Raw genomic sequence first — 17,790 nt, 5'->3', positions numbered from 1 at the left:
TCGGTGACACCTCTGGCCTCCCCTGAGAGACTGGTTTCAGTCACACCTCTGGCATTCCCCTGGGGGCCAGTTTCGATTGCACCTCTGGCCTCCCCGAGTGCTGGCTCCAGACCTGCTGGGCGTCTGGGAATTCCCGGACACATCCTCAAAGGGATCAAAGGACCAACCGCCGGACCTCACCCAAGGGCCGCCCCCAAAGCCTCGGACCTCCGCCTGTGAGGGTCCGGACATCAAAGGGCCACTGGACTATATCAAGGCCCGCCTCTGAACTAGCGGCAGTTGTATCTTGGACAAGGAAGCCCTGCTGATCTGATCGCGGCTGAACTGAACCTCGTGAACTCTTTGAGCCCTGCTGACGCTATCGCGGCTCGTTCTTGGAACTGAACCATCGGAGCCCTGCTGACCTCGTCGCGGCTCGAGCTTGAATCTTGAAGACCTCTACCGAACCTACTGAGCCCTGCTGACGTGGTCGCGGCTCCCCCAGAACTTCCTCCAGAGCGAGCCCCGCTGACGTCGTCGCGGCTCAAGGAACTCTCTAGTCCGGCTGGACTATCGACGCTACCAACCCGAGTTGAATCACCTGCAAGTGAGTAGGACCACCAGTGCGGCTACCATCTTCCCTATCCCCCCGGCTCGAGGATTGAGAGCTGTGCGCAGGGTACGCTCCGTACTGGCCTACGATACTAAGACTGTCCCGCTACCCCATCCCTAAAGACTTGAGACTTTCTGCGATCCCTCGATCATTGTATCTAAGAGTGATAATACTTTTTATGTGATTATAGAGAAGTTGATAACGAAACCCACGTTGTGGTGTCTGTTCGTAAGTGTGGTGTGGTCCTCGTGTGTACGATTCGCTACCTGAGGTCTCCCCCGGCGGAGATCCCTCCTAAGGCTCGGCATTATTGGTGGGAGAGGTGGGTCACGGAGGAGTCGGGTAGACATAACCTGGCCTCTGGGATCGCCCCTTCTAACACTTGTTCAATAAAAAAACCTTGGATTGGGATACTAATACGGACAAGCCTGTAAAGGGGCCTAAGATGGGGAAATTGTGTCATCGCAGACACCCTCACCAGAAGCAACATGTTAATTCCTTCATATGCCAGAAAAGTAAACTAGGAAGAGTCATCACATGTATCTTCATGCAACGAGGGTTCTGGGGTAACCAAAATATGAAAACCATTATGGGAGTTTGCAGTCTGAAGAAAAGATTTATAAGAATCAAATTCGCACATAACAGTGCCAAGGAGCCCAAAATGCCACTCAATGGTTTCCCAAGGAAACGTGGGGAAATATGGTATAAATGTTAGTCTTAGCTCTCTTGGGATGAAGAGTTTGCCAATTGGTCTTGCACCTAACTGTTTAAGGATTCCTGTGGTGTGGGCGCCCAGCATCCTAAAGCTATTTCATTTCAGGAGCAAACTCCTTCAGTAAATGGTACGTGCCTGACAGAGTCCAACTTTCTTTTTATCTTATATCTCCTCTGGAAATGACACAACTCCTTGCATTAGAAACTGGATAAGTAATGGTTTTCCACACTTTGCAGGCACTCACTTTGAGTAGCGACTCATGAGCACTGAGTTTAGCCATCAGACATGGAAATTTGATCTTCCAGTGCAGCCAAAGACCCCAGGGGGCAAAGAGAAGGTTGACAAATAAACTAGTGTTTTACACTCACCTGTAGCCATGACAGGAAATAAATGTGACTGGAGTTTGTGAGGACTCCTTTCAATTGGTAGAGGAAGAGGCATCAAACATCACCTGTTGAAGAATAGGTGCAAAACACCACAACCCCAGATTACAAGGACGATGGTCTCTGTTGCGCAAGATTCAAGTTAGTTTTCCATACACTGTGCAAAGTCCAACACCTTAGAAGAACAATTAAAGAATATTTAAGGAAAGTGCAAAGAATGTGAGAAATTGTTCTGTATCTGCATGGCCGCATACTATTGGACCACAGATTGTGTGTGTATCCTTATCACTATAGTGACCCTCAGCAGTGGGAGCACCAGCAAAGTAAACGTCCCTCAGTCTGCGTTCATCATCTCAGATGCTGGGATGGTGCATGTCCTGACCGATGTCTGTCTAAAACATTAAAGGTGCACATAACTGGCGCCATACAGAATTGGAACAGGCGAGGCCAATGTATGAGCATCTGATGCAGCAAGGAAGGGTACTTCTAATCTTGTGACAATCCGCATGTAGAGATATCCTTGTTCTTACCACGCAAGTTTAAAGCCTGTCACTACCATACAGACTTGCTCTTCTGCGGCCATCCTGGATAAACAGTTTGCTTTCTAGAGTGTTTTGAGCAACTCCGAATTGGCCTCTAAGCTGACTTGCTTTTTTAAAATCCATTTGACAGTGCTATGCTGTAAATTCTGGTATAAGTTTGTTCCATACTATTCCAATTCCATGCACAAATGTGTTTTGTCCTGTTCCATCTTATCCTAGTTCTGTGTGAGACATTGTTCTGCTCGTGCAAGACATACCCATTTATCATTCTCTTGCACGCTGTTTAATACATTGCTCTGTAGTGAACAACAATCCTTCAGCTGTGTTAACAGTCATCCGGTGACATTCGATGTTCAGCACACGTTGGGGGGATGGTGAGAGTTTGACTGGGATGGCAACCTTAGATCGGGACCCACTCTTGAGCACTATTGTTTTAGATGCAGTACAGATTTTGGTTTGTTCTGCCTGAATCTACCAACCACTTGCTGTGGTGTAGGAGGAGGTGGGTTTGCTATCCATTGACCCAGACAAAAGGACCCACTAAATATAACCTGGGGCAGAATGTTTTAGTGTGGAGAAGATATAAACACAGGAAACTGCAAGTTGTTTTTGAAGCTATCCATGAATCACTGGAAGAATCACATTGACAACGGGTCAAATGCAGTTAATGAAATCATTGTTGTGCTTGTTACCGGTAGCAAATCAGAATCGGCCTAACACACACAGCCCAATTCTGACAGAATGAAAACGTGGCCACTACTACTGCTGACATATTAGCAATCTGATGGGCCAAACATTGAGCCCGTCTGAATAGCTGTTAAAACATTCTAACTGCTAACAGCCAATCAGAATCTCTGTGTGTTGTCTAAATTTCCTGGACCATGTTTTAGCAGTCTGTGAAGGCCCGGGCAGCCCAAACATACACTCTGTGTGTCGAACCACAAAATCTGCCCTGAAGATTTTTGTTTTATGTGCAAACCCAAGTATTTTCAAACACAAGTGGACAAAAAGGCAGATTTTGCCCGAGACGCTTTTTGGTGCAGTTCTGTTCCTCATTCATACTCCAATCACTAAAGGATATGCTGCCACATGCATCAAAAGTAGGATTCGCGATTCCTAAATAGCAATTTTTAAGGAATCACTATTTGGGAATCACAAATCCTTATGCATGTAGGAATCGCAAAATAAATTACGATTCCTTAACCCCCTAAGTGCTGATGACAGAACCGCTTCGTCATCAGCTGCGGTGGCGCTGTGCTGATGACGGAGCGGTTCCGTCATGGCCCGCCCGCCGCTCATGTGCGGCGCGAATTCCGCGCCTTCGCTGAGCGTTCTATTGAGCGGGCGGGGCCATGACGGAACCGCTCCGTCATAAGTAAAGCGCAACCGACGCTGGTGACGGAGCGGTTCCGTCACCAGCATGCGCCCGCCGCTCTTCCGCCCCGCCCCCTTAGCACTGCGGCAGAATAGCCGCCGCAGTGAAGGAGTTAACATAACCTATTAGCGATTCGCAAATTGCAAATTGCTATTAGGTAATGTCATTCCATTCATTCCTATGGTCCTATAGGCCCATAGGAATGAATGGCAATGCATTCGCAAATTGTGATTACCAAATTGATAATCACAAATTGAGAATGCAAGTCCAAGGGTGCCAGGGGCCTAAGGCTCCCCTGATGCTCCCCGAAAAAGGTAAGCGTGGGCATGTGTGTGTGCCAAATGTAACTTTGAAAAATGCATTTTTGTGTATTTTTCAAAGAATGCGCAAATTACAATCAACTTGAAGTTGATAGTAATTAGCGTTTTCTAAATGCACAGTTTGCAGTTAGGAAAGGCTTGATGCATCGCCTTACGGGAATCGCAAATTACGAATCCCTAAATGCATTCACAACTTAGATGATCGCAAAAAATTATGATTACCTAATTTGCAAATAGAAATGGGTTCATGCATCAGAAAAGGTTTTTTTCCGGAAAAAAAACTTGATGCATGTGGCCCTTGATCTCTGAGAGAGAAGTGGGGAGACTGAGAGATCAAGGCTTGTGATGGGGTGACACCTCATTTTTCTGAATGACCAAAAACACAATTCTTACCTTTTCATTCCACGAGGCCCTCTTGCAAGTAACCATCTCCTGTAAATCATTGTGAAGCGCCACAAACTCTTCTGTCAGCTCTTCAATTTCCTTTACACGGCTGTGATTCCCTGGACAAGTATCAAGGACTGGTAGGGCAAAGCTCTGATTGTCAATGTCTTGTACCTGCATATCTCTTCTGTCTTCAAGCTTGGATTTTAATACACTTTCCTGTGGAAAAATACGGCATTAATATGACAAAGCAGCTTCCTGGAACTTCATTAATGCTGCATTAGCATACACAATATATGGGTATGGATTTTAGGAAGCCGAGGCTACGGATTTGTAACCCGTCAGAAGCTGTTTAGCATTTGTTTCATTTGCAGACATACATAAAGATGAGCGGTGAGGCAAAATGTAATAGAAGTGATCTATAATCTGAGGGGGAGATAAAAGAAAAATATCGACGAAAGGTAAACTATAAAAAGTTTCCAAGTATCGTGTTCTAGAGAAAGGCATTCCTGCGCACGTGACATAGAGTAGCTGTGTTAAACATAAGTAGGCAACCATGTCAAAAGCGATACATTATAAAAAGTTATTTTTTGAACACAATAAAACGGACACATTACATACAGTCTTAAAAAGGAAACTAAATTAAAGCCGGAACTTATTGCAGAAGTAACACTGTGGTAAATGACCATTCTGCTGGGAAGTTATGTTAATAGCATTGGTCACTTTATTTTACTAGCGGTAGGATATTACTGTGGGTGGGTTATACCATCAACCGTAATTACCAGAATATACTGTTTTCTACTTTTCAGCAGCTAAGGTGAAGTACTTTTTACTACGGGTGGTACATTTTTACCCCGATGGTTATGCAAACTATGATTGAGAAGTGCAGATTGGGCAGTTGTGCCAATGCATTGCTTACACTCCAGCGAGGGGCGACTGATACGAATTTTACACTACCTATGACAAACTCACATCGTATTTTCTGTGATAAATATTAACATTTTATTCAATGCAATGGGGGGTCAGAGGTAATAATGTTACTTGTGGCAGTCATCTGGCAGGGTGTTTGGCAGCAGGGGACATTTTTCCCTCCATGCATTGGGGGCAGGGTTCTTATATTTCTTTCACCAGCTGCTTTAAAACTGCCACCTGGGTGCGAATGAGAGCCTTCATAGTTCATGTGCCGCTTTATTACGAAATTAAAATGTAATACCGAATTACTAGCAAAACATTAACATTAGACCAAACATCCCACGCTAAGGCTGCACATCTTAAAAAAACACGTGAATGGATTGCCTGTAGAGACCCCATTCCTCTCGAAATGAGTGGCCCCTCCACGGGCGCTGTCAACTCTGAGCTTGTGGCCTGGTTGGCAGTCTCCATTATTTCTACACCTTCTTCTGCCTCTTGGAAGTCAGGCTCACCAGAGCCACGTTACCCAGAAGGAAGGCAGTTGTTAACAACAGAGTGATCCAACCGACAGCAACAAACCCCATCCAAGTTCTTGGGCAGAGTTTCAGGTAGAGGAGGAAAAGCTCTTCCAGAGTTCAGTAACAGGCAGGGGTGCCACTTGGAAAAGCAGGCGGATACATCTTTCCCCTCTTTGCATGTTGGTTCTAGCCTGTGAGCTAATGATCAACGTTTAGAACAGCAATCGATTTCAACAATTCAATTAGTAGATTTGTAGAGCACTTCACTTCTTGTCACCTGTGATGATAAGTCAAATAGCCAGGTCTTCAACACTTTTGAACTCTGAAAAAGATCTGGTGGTCAGTAGATGAAAGGGTAGCTTGTTCCATGTCTTTGCTGCTAGGTAGGAAAAGGTGGAACCTCTGCATCTGCTACTTCAGATGCGGGGGTGAGGGTTAGAGAAAGATATGTGGAGCAGAGGTGTCTGCTGGGCTTATGGTAGTTCAGGGGGTGGTTCACATACAACCTGAAACTGTTCCGAGTTCAATGTATAAAAAGCTCCTACAGACCTCTCACAACCATTTACTACCCTGTGGTGTTGGGGATGTGCCTTCTAGTATAACTACTGTGCCAGAATTTTTTGCAAGCAGTACAAAAGGGGGTGGTGATGGACGGAGCATCTGAATCAATCAAACACTGGCACCCAGTCAAAAGATCTGGGTTTAATCCATCACCGTTCTTTAGCCCACTCTGCCACCCCAGTTCAGACATGGCTATATGCAAATCAGTCTGACCCTGTGCCTCATGGGAACAGTCCAGACCGAACTGCCAAGCCATGTCTTCCCTGGACCGGAAACAAGCTTCCGAGGACCGGTTTCCGGCATTCCAGCCGTCTTCAGCCCGGCTTGCTTGAATCCAGTGGCAAAGTGAGCAAGGGACTCACGTCTGAGCATACCCTGCCACACTTATGGCGGCCAAAAGCAGTACAAAAGGGGGAGGTGATGGACGGAGCATCTGAATCAATCAAACACTCACACCCAGTCAAAAGATCTGGGTTTAATCCATCACCGTTCTTTAGCCCACTCTGCCACCCCAGTTCAGACATGGCTATACGCAAATCAGTCTTACACTGTGCCTCATGGGAACAGTCCAGCCCGAACTGCCAAGCCATGTCTTCCCTGAACCGGAAACAAGCTTCCGAGGACCGGTTTCTGGCATTCCAGTCGTCTTCAGCCCGGCCATCACCACATCCTTTTGTACCGCAGAATTTTTTGCAAAGCAACATTCCCTGGGGCTAATGACAGTTTGAGGCTTAGGATTTTTTTGCTCTTCCCCTTCATTTCCAGTCACCATTAACCAGTTCATATCAGCTCAGTCCACTTCACCAGTATTCCAACACTTTAAGCAGCACTATCCCAAGATGTCATTTAGAGTGGTGGAGTCAGAAATTCTATTTAGAACTCCTCCCAAAACAATCTAGATAGTGATATAGCCATTTACATACAAATATTAAGACACTTACTGCAAGTCAGATTTTTACTAGCTATTGTGTATTTCAACATTTGGTCTTCAAGTAGCTTAAATAAGGGAGTACAGAGTGTGAAAGTTGAGAAGCCTTCTTATTTTGAGTTGGAATTTTTTTTAGCTGGCTTCACCACAAGATATCTCATGTCTCGAGAGTATTAAAAATAAAATAAGTAACTCAATGTGACTGCTCATTTGAGATTTTTGCCATGCAATAAGGTTGAAGCACCGAGTGTGGCAACTAAGCTGCAAGGCATGCATTCACTGTTTAGGGATGAATAATCTGCTCCTGAAATTGTCAAAGACTGGACTCAGTGAAGGTCAGTTAGGTTTTAGCATAGAAAGCCTGAGGAAAGCGCAACTCCTCCAAGTGGTCACAGTGTCAACCAACCTGCAGGTAATAACGCAAATGAAAGGATTCACATGTCTCCTTAAGAGCCTGAAGGGCCTCCTGGGGGCTCCTCCTGCTCAAATACACAACGTAAACTCCCTTATTTAAGCTGGGCTAGCTTCTGGTCCCAGAAACAGTAGAAGGCGTGGAATCGGACCTGGCAATGGCTCTGCAGTACCATGCATGGAACGTCAATGTTCCCCACTCATTTCGCCAGCTTTCAATGGACGAGGTGAAGTCGAAGTCTGTCTAGACTTTTTCTTGTGCCTCTTCCCAGAGTGTCCAGTGGACCTCAAGTGCGACGAAGAAGACTTTGGGCTCCTGGAGCAATACTGCGACCTTCTTCTTGATTGGGACCAAGTCCTCTTAGGAGTCACGCTAGATGGTGTTGAATGTTGGACGCTAGCAGCTTTATGGATCGCTCCCTCAAAGCCTTCGGCGATATTGCCTGGCAGTCCGAAAACAACTTGAGTCATGGTCGCGCTCGGGACACCAGAAGAACACAAGGTGTGGGTCGGTAACCGACATGGCGTGTGGACAGGTACCACGCAGCTTAAATACTACCTTCTTAGATGACATTCTTGACACACAAGAAAAAATATTCAACAAAATGTAAAAAAAAGTCTGTCAACAACAACAGAGGAGTAGCTCTTTGGATCAGTGGTAATTGGCATGGAAAGAAAAGAACTGATGTCCACACACCTGGGTAGCGCCTATATAGGTGACCATAATGTCACTTCTGGTGCAAACGCAGCATGTAACTGAACAAAGCCACCCAAGAGCGCATGTGGTACTGCTCATGCAAAAGTTTCCAGATCTAGCCTTACGCCTGGCAAATTCAAAGGTAAGGAATCTGCAGCTAGAAGTCTCTATCAGATACAGTAGTTTGCAGAGGGGGTTTGGAGGGCAGCTGAAATAATAGAATTGCAGGTGCCCACTACTGACACTAAGACACATTTGTTACCTGAGATCCTTCAACCAGGAATAGATTCTTTGGGCTAATTTCTGCCCTTTATTAAAGCCCTTACTGATGCCCCTCTGCCTATGTGGATCAAGCAATGGTCATGGCTATCAATCAGTCACTAGGAGACATAGACTGGATCCACGTGAGAGACGTGCTGCATCGGCTAAGAAGTTAATTTTTTATTTTGATATCATGCCTCCCCTCTTCCCCGCCACACCTCCCCCATAGAGAGGCAATCGCCGCTTGACATCCAAGCCACTGTAGTCTGAACTCCCAAGTTTCTGCTTGGTCTGTAGGTGGCAGAATACAGCATTTACTCCTGACTGCAAATTCATCACTTCAGATAGGTGGGTCATAGGGATTGCATGAAGGGGCTCCGCCCTGCCTTTTCATTTCTCCCTATAGTGGGATTCCTGGAGGAACACTACGACCTGATGCAGGAAGTTGTTGTTTGGTGGTTCAAGAGTGCCATAGAGAGGGTACCAGACTTGGAGTGGAAAGAAGGTTGCTATTTGCACTACTTCATGGTTCTGAAGAAGGACAGAGGTCTCCGGCCTATTTTGTTCTATTGATGCCTTTCCGAGGAAGAACAGCTTCAAAATACTTTCCTTGGCTCACATCCTTTCATCTCTGGATGCAGGGGGCTAAATGGCATACTTAGACTTGCATGATGCTTATTTCAATACACCCATCCTGCAGTCCCAATGGCAGTACTAGTAGTTGAAGTTAGGCCATGACGAGTTGCTGCTGGATTGGCGGCCCATTTGGGAGAGGTGGATATCAGAGGCCTCTCACCCACAGCAGAAAGCTAGCTCCATAATAATCTTTTGGAGAGGCAGGTTATCCATCTGGCACTGAAAGCCTTTCTACCATCATATGAGAGTTTGTGCATTTCTCACAGACAACACAACAACCATGTGGTTCTGCAATAAACAAGGTGCAGTGGGTTCCTGGATCCTCTACCAGGAGGCGCTATGTCTTTGAAAGTGGATGGACCAGCACAACGTATTCCTGGTCGCCACCCACTTAGAGATGTCCCCGATTATCAGAGTGGGATTTTGTATGATTCCAGCGGATGTTCTGACCTCATCTTCCTTTGATAGATAGTAAGTCTACCAGATTCGGAGTCGATATGAAGTTTTGACTGGTCATCATACGAGGGCTCCTGATACAAAACATCCCCCTCCAGAGGATGTGTCCTTTTTCCCAATGACACCTTCTTGGTTGTGTCGACCCCAGTCTTCGGATCGAGCGCTTTAGGGCGCGCCGTTGGGGGCAGACCGAATTTTATTGGCGGCACAGTGTCTTTAGACAGATTGACCTTCTTTGGGGCTGGTGTTGATGGAGGCCCGACCGATTTTGCCTTGTCGCCAGTAAGTTTATGTCCTTGCGTCGACATCGGCGCCTGTGGCGTCGGAGGCGCGCTTTTTTGTTTCGGCTCAACATGGTCCTTCGAGGTGCTTTTGGATTTCGACTCGAGGCCTTTGACGAGCTGGGGCCTGTCGACCAGATGCTTCGGATCGAGAAGCTTCTGAGACTCGAGCCCTTTGTTTGTGTCGCTGTCAGTCGACGTTGACTTCGTCGGCTCGACGTGCTTGGATTTGATGATGGACTTCAGCGCACTGATCTTCGGCTAGACACTCTTCCCCTTCGACCCCGCAGGGTCGTCGACACCTCTTTTGGTCGTCGACTCAGATGTGTTGGAGCTCTTCGACCCGAAGACTGATTTCAGCAGTTTCGGTTTCTATTTTGACTCGAGGGCTTTCGGTTTCGTTTTTAGCAACTGGACCGATGGCTCATGTGATAGATTCTTAGCCGGGCCTTGACGCGGGGCAATAGAATGTTCCTGAAGATCTTGGCTAAGGCCTTCTGGCGATGCCTCGACCGGAGCCCTTGGAAGTCTTTGAGTGTCTGGTTCGGGTTCTGTGCCCACCGCTGGGCCTGGTTCATCGCTCTAGTCGTCATCAACGGCTCCGATGGGGGATACGTTGTCCCTTACCTCGACAACGTTTTCATCCTCGACGTTCTCCTCGTCGTCCTCATAATAGTTTGAATCATGCTCCGATCCGGGATCCGATCGCTGTTCCGGATCCTCAGTCTCGACGACCTCATCGTCGTCTGCGTCGAAGATATTCACCGGGTCGGGCGCTGGCTTCGACATAGCTTGCCTCGCTGCACGTCGGAGTCTAACCGTCTTCTTCGACCTGAATCGAGCACAAGCTAGACAGCTGTCTTCATTGTGCTCCGGTGATCAGCACTTGTTGCACACCAGGTGTACATCGATGTGCGGGTATTTGGAGTTACAAAGGGGGCATCGTTTGAACGGACTCCGATAAATCGGCGATCGTCCCCTGTGTCGAAAAGGCTGCGCGTCTCTCTTCGACGTCTTGCTTAAGAATAACTGGAACAAGATTTCGGCACCGATCGAAACAATACCGACGCCTCGAAGGCCTTTTGGCCTTTATAAAAGTTTCCAAACTTAAGTAAAGAAAAGTACATCCGAACCCAATGGCGGAAAAAAACAAACTGAGGATGAAGAGGATGCCCATGCGCACTGTAGTCCTGGGGAGGAGGCACCTATCTCGTGATACTTCGAAGACTCTTCCAGGACAACAATGTGCAATCATCCGGACCCAACACTAGGCGGCGATCTATGCACAGATATGAATTCAGCAGCCCACATGCCTCGAACATATTACTTATGGTTAAATATAAAAAGAATATATATATATAACTATGATAAAAAAGTTTGTAGGACACTGCATAGTTTTTTTTATATGTTTTATTTATCTATCACAATATGTAAATATCATAACTATTTTATCTACAAGTGCTTCACTATTGAAATATTGAGAACAAGATCAAATTAAAATAAGAATTGAGTTATACAAAACACAAATAAATTAGCTTCAAGTACAGCAACACTTGAAAGTCTGAGTTATATAATTGTTATTGTTATTTTATACTTGTAGAGCGCCAATCACCATATGTCTCTAGGCGCTAGTAGCATGGACCGATGCAACTTTAAATCTCAATGTCAATCAATCAATCAATCAAAGCATTTATATAGCGCACTACTCACCCGGAGGGTCTCAAGGCGCTAGGGGAGGGGGGGTTCGCTACTGCTCGAACAGCCAGGTCTTGAGCTGCTTCCCAAAGGCAAGGTGGTCCTGGGTCAGGCGGAGGTGGGTTGGGAGGGAGTTCCAAGTCTTGGCGGCCAGGTAGGAGAAGGACCTTCCTCCTGTGGTGGCTCTTCGGATGCGGGGGGCGGCGGCGAGGGCATGGCCGGTCGATCGAAGCTGGCGTGTGGTGAGTGTAGAAGTTGAGGCAGCTGTTGAGGTATCCTGGGCCTTGGTTGTGTAGGGCTTTGTGTGCGTGGGTGAGGGGACATGTATATCCTTTCTATGTAGTCATGTATCTGTATATTTATTACTTTACACCTACTGTAGAAGAAAAATAACAAACAACAAATATCTCTCTCCAATACACTACTCGGTCTCATCCTATACCTCTCACCATATATTCTCAATAACTACTCTTTGAATGCTCCCAAAGCTCATTCACTACTACAATCTCCAAAAGAACCCTTTCTAGAATATTCCCCTATCGCTCCCTCCTGGCACACCCCAAACCTCATTTTAACTTCTATGATCTTCCAAACAACCCTTTCTAAATTCTTACCTTGTGTATCGTTCGTTTGACTCATCCCAAACCTAATTTTACTGCTATGATCTCCCTAATCCCTTTCTAGAGACTCTTTCCTCCTCCATCTCTCCTTTTACTCATCCTTTTACTCATCCTACTACTATGATCTCCCAAACAATACTTTCAAGACTCTACCCTCTTCTATCTCTCTATTCGCCTATTCAATCCAACTAAAAGATTCACGACTGCCGCTCAAATTAACTTATATTTCCCTATACTACTCCACCACTAATCCTTTTGGTTCCGGAGCAGCGTGCTACTCATCAAAAAGCGCTTTGACAGCGCCATATAAATATAATTCCAAAACATTGAGATGATTATCATTTCATAGTGGAGTGAATGTGAGGTGAAGGGAATACCTACAGCCTCTGGGAAGGCATGGGGCAATGCAGCAAAGGTGGTCATGACACAAAAATTCCCACCGAGTGTTGAACAAGAGCCAGCATTAACAGCCCATGTACGACCGGAAATCAAATCAGGAGTGAAGAGGGAAAAAGTAGAATAGCCCTCCTCTCAATACTGTTTTACAACACAAAAATTCTATTGTTATTTTACTTGATACTTTGATACCTTAATGGTTTTAATCAAAAGGATAGTGTGGAAAAGTCAAGCACCTTCTCATTGATGTTAGAAGGCAGTCTTATTGAAATTGTAAAACACCCCTCACACACTGAAACCTGATTCAGTGTCATGCTTCATCATTGGGGTCTTCAGGTCCCTCCATGGGGTGGGGCGTGCTACAATCTACGTAGACGCTGGAGCACTTTTATTCGTGATGGGGATTATGTGTAGTGCAAGGGGAGGTAGGGTCGTGAAAAATATGTGAAATAATTAAAAAATGTCCTGGCTAGTGTAAAAAATAACTTTATTGCCTGCCCTAGCTGGTAATAGTAAAAATGGGGCGGTGTATATGGTGTACTGTAATGAGTCACTTTCTACAAGGTCGACATGTTTCAGAAGCCATCCCCCTCTGGCTTACTTCCTAAGGACCAAAAACGATCCCTACGTCACTCTAATCAGTGGAATGATTATTCTTTAGTACATATGCCTGCTGGTCACTAGTACTTTTTCAATATGCCTTATTCAGGCAGTCAAATGAATACCAATGGTATACTTGTCAAGTCTATCCGTTTAGTAACATTGTTGCCCCAAGAGCTGGCACAAAAGGTGAGAGGAACCTGTATTCAGACAATGCTGGAAGCTGCGCTTTCACCCAGGGATTACCTTCTTGTGGCTCACCGGAATATGTTCCCCATCACGAATAAAAGTGCTCCCGCGTCTAGGTCGATAGTAGCACGCCCGACCGTAGAGGCACGGGAAGACCTCAATGATGAAGCATGACACTGAATCAGGTGTCAGTGTGGGAGGGGTATTTTACAATTCCAATAGGACTGCCCTTCTAACATCAATGAGAAGGTGCTTGATTTTTCCACGCCATCTTTTTGATTAGAACCCTTAAGGTATCAAAGTATCAAGTAAAATAACGGCCTTAATGAAAAACAAAAGGAGTGTGAGCAGGGGAAAAAAACAGATTTTCTAAACAAATGAGAAGTCCTGCAAACTGCAAGTTTTTAAAGGCATTTTAGTTGTTCTCGCTAGTTCCATGTTAAATATAAGAAGGCAAATTAATACCATATGTTAAATGCACTGGACTTCAATATTTAAATAAAACAATTTCAAAAGACAGTGGGCAGCGCCAAATTTGTGACAGAAAAAGTGCCGGTACTCAAAGCGCTGCTCAGAAACCCGCAACAGGTGCCTCTTTAATGGACTTCCAGACACTCCCTGCGAACGTAACTTGCTCTTGCAGGTTCCTGCTGTCTCCCATTATGAGGGCATTGCTGCCCTTCCTCTTCCTATCTGTGTATTTCCCCTCTCTTGTGCTTGGTAAATATCTGGTGTGTAGAAATAAGTGCCGGTTCGCCCAAAAAAGTGCAGGAGGCCCCTACGGGCTCAAATTAAGCACTGGCAGAGTGTGAGAAGAGGAGTAAAGAAGACTTGAGGTACGGTATCGCGGGGATAATTAAATTAGGCCCTGTGACGTGGCAGGAATGTATACATTCGGACTGTTGAGAGAGATAAAGCAGAGGCAGGCGGACTTCGCTTGCTTGTAAACAAGGCGGGGAACGCTTCCAGCGCCTCGGCAGCCCGCAGGCCACGCCCCCTCAGAGGCCACGCCCACCGAATCGATCGTCAGCATAAAGGGACGCTGAACACGAGCCTCCTACCTGCTGTGACATACTCCTGAGGCGGAAAGCCGGGAGGTTTGAATTGTAACTGTTTTGTGCTAATTGTGTGTGTTTTAAAGCAACTTACTCACCCCCACCTCTCACGCTCGACAGGCGGACTTCGCTTGCTTGTAAACAAGGCGGGGAACGCTTCCAGCGCCTCGGCAGCCCGCAGGCCACGCCCCCTCAGAGGCCACGGCCACCGAATCGATCGTCAGCATAAAGGGACGCTGAACACGAGCCTCCTACCTGCTGTGACATACTCCTGAGGCGGAAAGCCGGGAGGTTTGAATTTTAACTGTTTTGTGCTAATTGTGTGTGTTTTAAAGCAACTTACTCACCCCCACCTCTCACGCTCGACAGGCGGACTTCGCTTGCTTGTAAACAAGGCGGGGAACGCTTCCAGCGCCTCGGCAGCCCGCAGGCCACGCCCCCTCAGAGGCCACGCCCACCGAATCGATCGTCAGCATAAAGGGACGCTGAACACGAGCCTCCTACCTGCTGTGACATACTCCTGAGGCGGAAAGCCGGGAGGTTTGAATTTTAACTGTTTTGTGCTAATTGTGTGTGTTTTAAAGCAACTTACTCACCCCCACCTCTCACGCTCGACAGGCGGACTTCGCTTGCTTGTAAACAAGGCGGGGAACGCTTCCAGCGCCTCGGCAGCCCGCAGGCCACGCCCCCTCAGAGGCCACGCCCACCGAATCGATCGTCAGCATAAAGGGACGCTGAACACGAGCCTCCTACCTGCTGTGACATACTCCTGAGGCGGAAAGCCGGGAGGTTTGAATTTTAACTGTTTTGTGCTAATTGTGTGTGTTTTAAAGCAACTTACTCACCCCCACCCTCACGCTCGACAGGCGGACTTCGCTTGCTTGTAAACAAGGCGGGGAACGCTTCCAGCGCCTCGGCAGCCCGCAGGCCACGCCCCCTCAGAGGCCACGCCCACCGATCTTCACTCCATTCTCTCATAAATCATGTGCTTCCCTCGGAAGCGCAGCGGACGAGCGCAGCGCCGAAGGCGCGCCTAAGGAAAGCCCGTCTGCGCCCGTCCGCGACCGACCGGGACTAGGGGCACCCCATAATACCCAAACCTTCCATTATTCCAGGGCCGACCTCCTGGAGCGCAATAAGAACAATGATCATCTACTCCTATCTAAAGACACACTCCATCTGCTTTGTAAGCATGGTATCCTGCGCCAAGGCTGTCACCTTACCACCCTTGCAGCATGTTCAGCTACGCCCAATCCACCCCTTAATACGCTCTCTATCCTGTACCTTAACACCCGTTCCCTTGTTAAACATCAACTGGATATCTTTCTGCTACTCGCTACGGAAAAACCTGACATCCTCCTGCTTGCAGAAACATGGCTATCTCCTACCTCGGCACCGGATATCATAGCAGCTCTTCCATCTGACTACTACATTATCCAGGCAGATCGCGCAAGTGCAAAAGTAGGAGGTGGAGTTGCGGCCATTATCCATTCCAGCTTGGAAGTCACCAGTCTTACCTGTCTGACACTAGCCAACACGGACAACCTTGTACTAAAAATTGTCACTTCTCACATGACTTTAGCATGCGTTCTGCTGTACAGACCACCTACCTCCTACCTCAATGCCATTGTTCCCCATGGCATTTAGCGAGCAGGTTGCCAACCTAGCCCTGGACTACACCAGGGTCATGTTAGTAGGCGACTTCAACTACTGGTACAAGGATCCCTTAGAAGGCCCTCAATCAACAGAACTGACTGACCTCCTGTCCAACCTCAACTTCAAACAATTGGTACTCTCCCCTACTCACGAAAAAGGACATATATTGGATCACGTGTGGTCCAACACTACCTGCGTGACCCCCCCCCACTTACCCTGCCTTGTCTGTGGTCAGACCATACGATCCTTAAATTTGAGATTCATGCCACTCAAAACAGAACCACTGTGCCAACCACTGGCAGACTAGCTAGGAATTGGAATGCCTTGGATAGGACTGCTTTTTTACAGTCTTTAGCTAACGATGTCCCTTCTTTGGACAGTGACATAAATCTGTCAGTTGCTTCTCTAACCGATTGGCTACAAACGGCCAGCAATCTCCATGCCCCGTATAAAAAAATTAAAATTGCTCGGCGCACAGATGCCAACAGATGGTTTTCTGCCGAGTTAAAAAACAGGAAACTGGCTCTCCGACAGCTCGAGCGCCTTTGGCGTCGTGACTATGACACTGAGGAAAAAATCAAATATACCAGGGCGAGGAAAGAATACATGAATGCCATCTCTGCTGCAAAGGTGGAGTACTTTTCTTCTCGTATTCTGGACTCATCAAATAAATCCAAAGACATCTTTTCTGTCTTCAACGAACTGACCAATCTGGAGAATGTTCGTCCTAAAGTAATCCCCACCCAGAGTTTGTGTGATTCACTCAACTCCTACTTTAGTGACAAAATCAAAGACATAAAAACTAGCATTCCTCAACCAAACACCCCTCTCACTACTGGTATGGCAATAAGGACAGGATCTGCCACCCTTACCAACTCGCATCTTGAAAGAATGTTTCTCCACTTTCCCAACCCCTATTCTTGCCCTCTTAAATAACTCCCTTTCCTCGGGCATTGTCCCGTCTACCTTTAAAGAAGCAACGGTTATACCCCTATTAAAAAAACCCGGGGCGGATCCTGGATGCAAGGCAAACTTCAGGCCCATCTCCCTACTGCCTTACTTGGCGAAAATTCTAGAGGCACACGTGGCGAAAAATCTCTCCAACTTCTTGGAGGAGTCCTCCTGCTTTGACCCTCACCAGGCCGGATTCCGGCCAGCACACTCTACGGAGGCAGTGATCACCGCAGTCTTGGACACACTCCGAGACTGCGCAGACAGACGTTCTCCCCAGGCCCTGGTACTACTGGACTTGTCGGCCGCGTTCGACACGGTCGACCACAACATCTTGATCGACCGTGTCGGACAGACCGGCATACAGGGTGTGGCGGCCTGCTGGCTGAGATCCTTTTTGGAGGACCGATCCCAAGCAGTGCGCCTGGGGGACTTGACCGGTGTTAAACAAGCCATCCCATGTGGAGTGCCACAGGGCTCCTCCCTGTCACCTCACCTTTTTAACATATACATACTCCCCCTTATACAAACCTTGAGGGACAAACAGGTGAGAGTTTTTAACTACGCAGATGACCTGCAGCTACTCTTCACCATTGATAACTCCGAAGACTCTATGAGTCATTTCCAGTCAACCATGAGGTTTATTAAATCCTGGA

At 47.0% G+C, this 17,790-nt stretch overlaps 1 protein-coding gene across 1 annotated transcript in view; it reads right to left on the bottom strand.

Annotated features, from left to right (window-relative positions):
* The window catches only part of TEDC1 (tubulin epsilon and delta complex 1), a 618,264-nt gene that overhangs the window by 156,521 nt on the left and 443,953 nt on the right, over nt 1–17,790 (bottom strand). Inside the window, exon 7 of the mRNA XM_086937156.1 lies at nt 4,321–4,530. Coding sequence (XP_086793282.1) covers nt 4,321–4,530 — 210 coding nt within the window. The remainder of the gene's footprint in view (nt 1–4,320; nt 4,531–17,790) is intronic.

This window comes from Lissotriton vulgaris, chromosome 9 (assembly GCF_964263255.1).
Source record: "Lissotriton vulgaris chromosome 9, aLisVul1.2, whole genome shotgun sequence".
Taxonomy (NCBI): domain Eukaryota; kingdom Metazoa; phylum Chordata; class Amphibia; order Caudata; family Salamandridae; genus Lissotriton; species Lissotriton vulgaris.
Note: the sequence above shows the minus strand (reverse complement) of the source record. Positions and strands in the feature narration are given on the sequence as shown.